Below are 10,389 nucleotides of genomic sequence, written 5' to 3' on the forward strand. Positions count from 1 at the left end.
TTAATGTAATTAGGTAAATTCATAAAGTCAATTTATCGTTAACTAATTTTTTTAACGGTAAAATATTTTTTTCCTTCTGTTATTTTTTTGAAAAGAAAAAAAAATACAGATTTGCTGATACTTTTCAGCTGTCTGGTAAAAACAACAAAATTTCATCTACAGAACTCAAGTAAAATAAGAGATGTTTGAACCTGTGAAGACTGGAACAAAAGAAAATGTAAGTTAGATAGCTATACACAATAAGACTCCTGTTACAAAAAGAAACTAAATAGACTGCTCCAGTTCAGGTTGTTCCTATGCTGGGCCTGACAGCTTTACTTCTGTATTGTTTTAGTTACCAGCTTTGACCCAGAAGCAGGGCACTGAGAATTAGTTCATATGTGTAATAAGAAAAGAGAGAGAGCCTTAAACCTGGTTACCAATCAAGTTTTCATATATAATTGGGTCTGGGTTCATCTCTAAAATGCTTTTGAGAGACTATCTAAAATGCTTTTGAGAAACTATCTATTGTATTGTTGAAATTTCTATATATGTATTGGAATTTAATATTTTGGAAATGAGTTTTAAGATTCTTATTATGAGTTTTTAGATTCTCAATTTTGTGTTTCCAGGCTGCTAGATTTAAAACCTCAAGGTGAGCTTCTCTTACAGTCAATCAATAATACATTTAGAATAAGATACATTTAGAATAAGATATCGTGTATAAGATATCTTTTAATATATATTTTTTAAATTTAGAATAAAATGTTTTTTATGTTTTTTTTAATTTAGTGAACATCCGGAGTGCCTAAACAACCATCAATTCTGTTTTGGTATTTGTTCCAGGACCAAGACCAATTCTGAAATGAACTGAACTGATCTATTATTTGTCATACTTTCAAGGCACTCCTACTTTCAAGGCCCTCCTCCACAAACCTTCACTTAGGCTGCTCCATTAAAGAAGCCCAATGGAAAGTCCTGCTTTCACTTAGGCTGCTCCATTAAAGAAGCCCAATGGAAGGTCCTGCTGAATGGAAAGATAATGTACTCTCTAACTTTTTTTTTCTAGAAAGGAAAATATTCCCTGAAATGAGATATGATATTTGAGACCTGGATCTTTAACTGATTATGTGTCCTTACGAACTCAATACTAGAGACCACCAAAAATTATTATATCTAACAATAAGCAGGTTTCGCTTGTTTTATTACTTTACAGTCTATGCAAGGAATAAGCAGCCTTGCTGCATGTTTCATTTGTTTTGTTACTTGACCATCTCTAAGGTTGCCCCTTATGGTTTGGTCACACCAGATTCACTGCAAAAGGAGTACGAACATTATGTTTTCCATCGTTCCACACGAGTGTACCGAAAACATATCCTTTGGTGGCAAACTTGGTTGCTGTAAAAACTACGTCGAAAGATAGCTTCTTGGAAGTTTCAGAGAATTTAAGAATTTCCGGAGAGACCTTCACACTCAAACCCGGAGGTGCACCAATGGTGACCTTGTAAGTAGGTGCGACATCAGGACTGATGTTTGTGACGCTTCTGCTTACAGTTGTGCTCCCATTCACAATATTTAGCTTGGAAATGGCTATGCTTGGATAGTTCATGTCACTGATCAGATCCACCTTTGCACCAGATGGACACCTATAGCTTTCATTCGCCGCAATGAGCATGATATTCTTAGAGTCCAGACCGTAATTACACATAAAGCGGAAGTAATCATCGGTTGATGTTTCATATACAAGCCCTGGTTGCAGAGCTCCTATTGGATTCACTACTCCGGATCCAAAATCAAATGGCGTGCCAGAGATATCTGATTCATTAGTCAATAGTTCCCCCATATTGTTCCTTACAATAGCTGCCATATACATTAGAGTACACAAGTTAGAAAAAGTGGCTGTGGTATTGTAAAAGGAATTTTTCTGAAAGAGGCCATATATGCTGACGTTGAATCAGCCAAACACCCATTGTCATTAACATTGACTACAATGACTAGTTGAATTAATTCCTATTGTAAATGATTTTGAATCAACATTTGACTTCATGGATGGTCCTGAACTAACGCTTGGAAAAAACTTGCTTTAAGGGATTATGCATTTCAAAGTACTAAATTCAATTTAGGCATTACTGAAATCATAAATATCCAGTCTTTCAGAATAAGGGGGAAAAGGTCTCCAGGCTTTGGTCAATGTGATATTTGCATTAATACACGATGGATTTCAAGAATAAACCCTGAAAAGTACCTGTTGTCATCAGGGCTGATCTGATAGCAGAGGAGCTCCAAGTAGGATTGATAGATTTTACAAATGCAGCAGCTCCGCTAACATGAGGAACTGCTACGGATGTTCCAGACATCATGTTAAATGCGGTAGAAACCGTCCCTGAAAGAACTGTGTCTGAAGGATCTGTGTCTATAAACGTATTGGGAGGATCCCATGCAGCAATGATATTCACACCTGGTGCGCTGATGTCTGGCTGCAAATATCAATTAAAGCGTTCATGTTGTGATCATCTCTCATAATTAGCTTCTGAATGTTAATTAAGCTAAATGGACTCTAAATCAGTGAGTACTTACCTTGAGAATGTTCTGGGTCAGCCCTCCAGGTCCTCTTGACGAAAAGGATGCAATAACAGGAGCGGGCTTGTAATTTGTGACAACCTCTGTTGGAGTAATTGTTGCAACAGGATTTCTATAATGACAAGGCTTAGAAGATTACAAACAGCCACACTGTAATTGAATATCCAAATGAATAATTCATCAATATAAACATGTGACAGAGAATAGGCTTAAACGCACCTGGTTGAGTTTATGTAAGAAAAGATCTCTGTTGCAGACGATGTACTTACTGTAGTCGCTGCAAAGGTGCCGGAGTCATATGCTTCAAATATCTGTAAATCGTCCACAAAAATCATGCCTATGCCTCCAGCGTCCTGGACTGTGAATTTCATTATTCCCTTCGATGTAGCTGTGGCATTTGCAATACAGAGTATAACCTTTCCTTTCGCTTTGCTTGCGTCTAAGGATTCTAGAAGACAATTTCTGCAGAATACCTTCCTTAGAATTTCTCCTCATGAAAAATATGATTATAAAATTTCCTACATTATATGGTTTAATGTCCCTAAGACACATCTGCGCTGGAAAATCAATGTAATTTACCTTGCAGCTGCTGGGTAACTGGAGTTGTCAGGAATGCTTCCTGCGTACACAAGCGGGTGCACGGCGGATTGGCTGAGATTCGAAAAGGTGATGCCCTTACCCTAAATACACAGCAGAAATCTTTAACGCCAGATCCCCAAAATAATGGATCTAGAAATCATGAAAAATATTAAATAATTTATATACATTTTACAAAATATCTGTCATAGAACCAATCTACATCTGACTGATTTCCAAAATTGTTGCCCCAATTCGAGAGATTGACACACAGCTGCGTTTTATTGCAGGTTTAGTCGACATCTTTATTAAATAGTCTTTATTACCATTAGGAACAAGCATGAAATTCTCATTATTATCCCTGTAAAAACAGGGCATGCTCGTGAATGGCAGAATCTATTAGTGAATTGCTGAACAAATGAAAGTACTAATTGTTGTGTAAAGTGAAGAAACATGATACTTTTAGGTTTGTTTTCCCTTGTTCTCACCTGAATAATCTTACCGTTGCCTAACACAACGTTTGAGAGGAATTCCCGGTCGATTGAGGCCGCTCCAACCGTAAAAATCCATGGCGCAGTATTAACGGCTGTTTGAGAATCAGGTCCGTCGTTTCCCGCAGAGGATACAACCAGAATTCCTTTCTGAGTAGCATGAAATGCTCCAATGGCAATTGGATCGTTCACAAAATCGGCCTGATTTCCTCCAATTGAGATGGATACAATATCCACTCCATCTTTAACTGCATCGTCAAAGGCAGCTAAAATCTGCACACCAGGGCACCCATAATCCAGCCCACAAACCCTATACATGGCAATTCTGGTAGTGGAACTGGCCGGTCCACCTCTGGCTGTCCCGTTAGCGAGACCATTATAGTTTGCATTGTCCACAAAGCTGCCAGCTGCAGTGGAAGCTGTAAACGTGCCATGGCCCTGATAATCTCTTGCAGTCCTTGATTGTGGCCATATTGATTTCGGTTTAATATTTGTAACCACATCATCGTCCTCTCCGCCTGAGTAATATCTTGCCCCAATTATTTTCCTGTTAAGACCGCAATACTATTTTAGCTGTAAGTCAAACAAGAAAACAACGAACTAACTTATTTCAGTTGCATAGATCACCTGTTGCAGTTGGAAACGTTGAAACCTTCTCCCTTAACGCATGCTCCCTTCCACCGCGAAGGAACAGGGCCCATACCCTTGTCACTGAAGCTGGCTGCCTCCGGCCAAATGCCTTCGGATAAAAGATTATTTTCCAAGAAGTTATATTAATTGTTAAAAAAAACAAATAAAAACCCTTAATATGAACAGAGCACTCTTAACATATTTAGAAATTTCATTCTTCATTGATATCATATAAAGAAAATTATGTTGTTATAAACCATTTTTATATAGATATAGAATAATCATTTTTATAAATAAATAATTATATAATATATAAATTTAAAAAAATATGTATTTCTTTTTATATACCTGTATCTAGAAACCCTATTATGACATCAGCGCCAGAAGACTTTGGTTTTCTGTATGAAGAGCTTGACATGGCCAAGTCCTTTTCTAAGTAGTCCCATGAGTGTGTTGTATGAAGGTTTAACACTGGATCAGGGAACACTGATAATACTCCTGCTTTGCCTGCTAAATCATGGGAATATATCAGAATACCAACATGGGGGCTTACTCATTAACAACAACACTGGTTAACGAAACTTACCAGCTAATGCAGTGGCTTGTTCTTTGGATAATAGAGCTGCGAATCCATTAAAAGCAGAAGTATAGCTACGCACCAGAGATATCTCTGCGTGTCTCGGACTGCAAAGGTTCACATACCCCCCAACACACACATAAATATAAGAACAATAAAATCAATTCTGAAATTTGAATGTTTATTTCATAATTTGATACCTTTCGAGAACAGACGAAAGAACCTCCAGATGACTGTTTACAAGCTGTTCTCTATTATTGTGGAGTAAACTCCCCATGTATACAATGTGCACCTGCATGTAGATCAGTGAAATTAGCGACATTAAAACTGAGTAATGTTGCAGCAAAAAGAGAATTAATTTTAAGAAATTAAGAGTCCGCACCTTTCCATCCTCGGCAATGGCGAGGCCGAACAGCAGAGTGCAGAGAAAAAGCAATGCAAAATAAAGCTTGAACCCCATCACTAATATTTCTCACTACTATCCACTTCAGTCTACAATCAATCTAGATCATGAGAACGGTGGAGGGTGGAGGGTGGAGGGTGGAGCTTTATTTAAATGAGATCGAGCAGAGCGAGTGGTGTCAGTACTGGATCTGACGATGGCTATTTGCGACTATTTGCGATTTAGATTCGTGCAAATCCTTACAGCCGCCAATGTTGAATGGACGTGCTTATCGTATTAACAAAAAGTCGCAATGGCGTGGTCAACTTGAGAATGTACGAAATGCAGCGCAAAAATTATAGATAAATTGCGTTGCAAGCTGCATCCAACTTTTTTCGCGGCGACTGTTTACTTCCACTTTCGTTTTATTGGTTCTGTCTTCAACATTGGCGGGCGGACGGAGGATATCTACTATCAAAAGTTATTTGGAACGTAGGCTGCACGTCTTTTGTTGTATAAAAATTACCGGTTTTTTAGATGAAAAAATGATGGGCTTATAATGGAATGTTATCGTCGGAATATTGGGAAGTCCGACCAAAAATAATTATCTAATCTAGGTTCACTCATCATTAAAAAATAATTATCTAATCTAGGTTTACTCATCATTTTTAATGAAGGAAAACCATGTTCTGGTTGACTCATCACTCTTAATAAAAAACCATGTGCTTGAAATAATCGGTTAGTAATCTTTAATAGACACTCTGTTGTCCCTGCCAAATGACCTGTTTTTTAGTCCAAAAAAAACAAAATTTTTGCCGACAAAAACAAATTTCATAGTTTCATCGGCTGCGTTGTGCCTCTTTTTCTCTCTTCCAGCTGTTAGATTCCTCTAAACGGCTCCCAATGCCTTCTCGGTTGTCCTTCCGTTCATCTCTCGGCCCCATGGTTAAGCGCACCCGCCATCTTTCCTATAGTTTCACAGTTGCGTCTTGCGCTTCTCCTACTGCTCCGTTTGGTTCACCTACAGCTATACTCTTCATTATCCCACTGTTGGTTCATCTTGTCTTTGTCAATGACTCGACGCCATGTCTTTGTGCATCTTCTCCCGTGGATGGATTTACATTACTTAGGCTTTATGAACATCACGTACTATAACGTTGTGTAGTTTTTGTTTTTCTATCTATTTTGCTGGCTTGTATTTATTGTCTTTTTTCGCTGGTTTAGATTTATGAATATTATTTATTTACTTTTCATACGAAAAACATATTGGTATTATTAGGAAAATAGCATTCAATATATTTTTGTGATATTGTTCAAAAGAGATTGCAACAGAAGATGTTTATTACTATCCATACAAATTGACTTATAACTAATTTAGATTTATCTAATATTGGATCTATCATGTTTCAAGAGGGATTAAATCTTTCGAGGTGCAAACTTTCTTTTTGGAGTGTAGAGTTTCAGGAAAGGTTTGCACCTCTAGGGATTTGGTCCATCTCGGCCCATGATAGATCCAAATAGATCCAATGTTAGATGACACTTCGAGGGATTTGATCCCTCTCAGCCCATGATAGATCCAATGTTAGATGGATCTATCTAAGTTGGTCCCAGTTGAGGACAATAATGTCACATTTTTAGTTTATCATTATTATGTATATATTTGAGATTAACTTCAAAATTCACATTATGTTTTCTTTGCCTCGCATAACCATATCATTCTCTTCATTAATTTAGTCTATGTTGCTTGCTTTCAATGGTTTGTAAATCTTTGTTTGGATGCTTTGAGTGGTTTGTGTGTTTATGTGTTTGGATTTGGATGATAATGTTTTTGAATATTACAGTTGTTGTATTATATTTTTATATGTGTATGTAATTGTCTATTAATAACTAGTTGGTAATGAATGAGAGAGACAATATTTTCAATAGTTTGCACAAAGATTGATACTACAGATCCATTTCATTTAATTTTAGCTACCACAACTTCTCACAAATAATTAATTCTTAATAGTTTCCCTCTAAGTATTACTAAATATATCTTGATGAGTAGTTTTAATAATTTACTTGGTCAATATTACTCTTGAAATAATTTGTTTCTTTGCTAATGTTTGAAATAATTTATTTCCTCAAGAATATTTTGATGATTTCTTTTATAGATAGTCTATTTTTGCAAAGTCAAGAAATAATGCATTTTTGAATTTTTTTAATTAGTGGCCATATTTATAAAATCTTTACATCCAAACAATTATCACATCTCTTTGAAGAATATTTTGATTTGTAGCTAATTAATTTTTAATAGTGTCCCTCTAGTCATTACTAAATATATCTTGAAAAATATATTTTTTAATAATCTATAGCCTCAAGATTAACATCTAGTGCATCTAACGCAAGCAATCAAATAGGATTAGAAAACAACATCTACACTGAAATGAATTCATCTAATGCAATAAATCAAATTTCATTTAATGCAATAAATCAAATGAAATTAGAAATCGACATCTGCACTAAAATCAATGCATCTAATGCAAACAATCAAATAGGATTAGAAATCTGCATCTACACTAAAATCAATGCATATAGTGCTAGCAATCAAATAGGATTAGAAATCAACATCTATACTAAAATCAATATAAGTAGTGCAAGAAATCAAATATAATTAGAAATCAACATCTACACTGAAATCAATGCATCTAAGGCAAGCAATCAAATAGGATTAGAAACCACCATCTACGCTGAAATAAATGCATCTAGTACAAGAAATGTTCTTCCCTCTCTCCCCCCTCCACCTAATCTTGAAAAAAAAATTAATAATTTACAGCCTCAATATTAACAACATCTAATCGATCTAATGCAAGCAATCAAATAGGATTAGAAATCAACATCTACACTAAAAATAAATGCATCTAGTGTAACCAATCAAATAGGATTAGAAATCATTATCTACACTGAAATCAAAGCATCTAGTGCAAGAAATCAAATAGGATTAGAAATCATAATCTCTACTGAAATCAATGCATCAAGTGCAAGAAATATTCTCCCCTCTCTCCCCCCTCCATATATATCTATATCTCCCTCCATCTCTCCTTTTTTGTCTCTCTATCTCACCCCCCCAAACACACACGCTCTCTCTCTCCACATCTATCTATCTCTCCCTCCCCCTCTCCCTCTCTCTATCTCTCTTTTCTTCCCTTTCTTCACCTCCCATCTATATCTATATCTCCCTCTACCTCTCCTTTGTCTCTCTATATCACCCCCAAAAAATACACGCTCGTTCTCCATATCTATATATCTTTCCCTCCCTCTTCATATCCATCTCCCTCTCTCATCCCCTTCTCTCCATCTCTCCCCCTTCTATCTCTCTTCCCTCCTGTTCTACTCTCTCCCTCTCTCTCTATCTCACTTATCACTCCCTCTCTCTCTCTCTCTCTCCGCCTTTTTCCCTCTATGTCTTTGTTCTTACCTCCCTCTCTCTCTCTACCCTCCTCCCTCTCTCATGTCATCTCTCCCTTCCTTCCTCTCTCTCCCTTTCTCTCCCACCTCCCTCTATCTCTTCGTTCCCCTCCCCGTTCTCTCTCTCTCTTCGCTTTCCAACTCAGTCACTATCTCCCTCCCTCTTTCCTTCTCTCCCCCTTCCTTCCATCTCTCCTTCTTTGTCTTTCTATCTCACCACAAAACAGACACACTATCTCTTCATCTCTCCCTTGTCACTCCCTCTCTCTCTCTCTCCCTCTCCACTTTTCTCTCTCTGTGTATTTCTTCTTCACACCCTCTCCCCCCCTCCAATTCCATCACGTTGTCCCTCCCTCTCAAGTCCTCTGTCTAGTCCTTCCCCTCTCTCCCTTTCTCTCCTACCTCCTTATCTCTCCATGCCATCTCTCTCTCTCTATCTCTGCCCTCCAACCTTGTCACTATATCCCCCCCTCTCTCCTCCTCTCTCCCCCCTCCATCTTTGTGTCTCATCTCTCTCTTACCCTTATCTTTCTCTCTCACTCCTCTATTTCTCTCTCTCTTCATTACTCCTCTCCCCTCTCCTTCATTATATATCTATCTCTCCCTCTATCACTCTATGTCTAGAGTTAATTATATATCATGATATATTAAGATATATTATAATATAACAAAATAAATATTATATTAAATTTAATATTGTATTAATCCAAAGTTATTAAATTTAATAATATTAATATTATAATATATTAATATTAATATTAATATTTTAATATAAATATTAGATTTAATGATGTTTTTTACATAGCATGATAACAAAATTTATAATAAAACTACATCAAATTAATATATATGGTTTTTCCTTTTAAAGATTCATTTTACAAATATTTAATTAAAAGAAGTATTAAAAGATTTTGGAGCAGATTTTCGATTCTTTGTGTTGAATTAACCTTTTTTCTTTTTTCTTTTGATTTAAGAAATGGCATTGGCTTGAGTAAAGAGTAAAGATGTTTAAAATTTTACATAATTTAGAACTTTAATGTGGTAAATTTTTTTGTTAAAGGTAAATTTATGATCCATTCAAATTCACATATATGATAAAAGGGCTATTAAACACTTTAGCGATTTAAGATTCAAGTGAATGTTTTGGCCAATATTAGCGAAAAAAATGTTTTTACTGTTTTTTGAGGACGTGACATACTTACACATTGGGGTCACACTGGGATGTAGAATGCACCTATCGGCGCAATGAATAGATTCCCCTGATGCCCAGGAATTCCACTACTTAAACATTTACAATCCTTTATATCTAATAAAATATTAAAAAATGTCTTCTTTGTATTCATCTATTTTGACTATGAACGAAGCCTATGGGAGAGGAATTGAGCCCACTTCTTTAATTATGTTAACCTCAAAGTACCTGAAATTCAAAATGTTGACAACAACATTTAAGCCTTCTTTTCATAGAGCATCTGCAACCATGTTTAATTCCCAGTAGATGTGTTGGAAAGATATAATTTGAAAGGACAACTTAAGAGATATGATACGTTCCAACTAGTTGCATAGGTTTGGAGGAGTGAAAATAATGTGACCCATAACACCATCAACGAGTGACTTCGAATCTCCATTTATATAAATGCATTCCATACATCTTCTCTTAGCGAACGAGAGAAATCCCCATAGTGCCAAGATCTCAACTCTTGTATTTTTTTCGCTCCCACAATGCCAAT

At 36.3% G+C, this 10,389-nt stretch overlaps 1 protein-coding gene across 2 annotated transcripts; it reads right to left on the reverse strand.

Annotated features, from left to right (window-relative positions):
• Positions 1–1,076: 1,076 nt before the first annotated feature.
• LOC149221121 (CO(2)-response secreted protease-like) lies at positions 1,077–5,369 on the reverse strand. Of its 2 annotated transcripts, none has more exons than XM_089385011.1 (11): positions 5,216–5,369; positions 5,034–5,125; positions 4,843–4,940; positions 4,605–4,766; positions 4,254–4,365; positions 3,624–4,173; positions 3,139–3,239; positions 2,779–3,021; positions 2,557–2,671; positions 2,225–2,456; positions 1,077–1,839 (listed from the first exon to the last, which is right to left on the reverse strand). In XM_089385011.1, the coding sequence occupies exons 1-11, from the start codon at positions 5,291–5,293 to the stop codon at positions 1,280–1,282; spliced, it is 2,343 nt and encodes a 780-aa protein (XP_089241137.1). In that variant the 5' UTR covers positions 5,294–5,369; the 3' UTR covers positions 1,077–1,279. The 2 variants fall into 2 exon arrangements, with proteins under 2 accessions (XP_089241137.1, XP_089241138.1); XM_089385012.1 differs by having other exon boundaries at positions 1,079–1,839; positions 4,605–4,763.
• Between the last annotated feature and the right edge of the window lie 5,020 nt (positions 5,370–10,389).

Source organism: Pinus tabuliformis, chromosome Q, assembly GCF_031772625.1.
Source record: "Pinus tabuliformis cultivar Carrire ecotype Pingquan chromosome Q, CPIR1, whole genome shotgun sequence".
NCBI classification, from domain to species: domain Eukaryota; kingdom Viridiplantae; phylum Streptophyta; class Pinopsida; order Pinales; family Pinaceae; genus Pinus; species Pinus tabuliformis.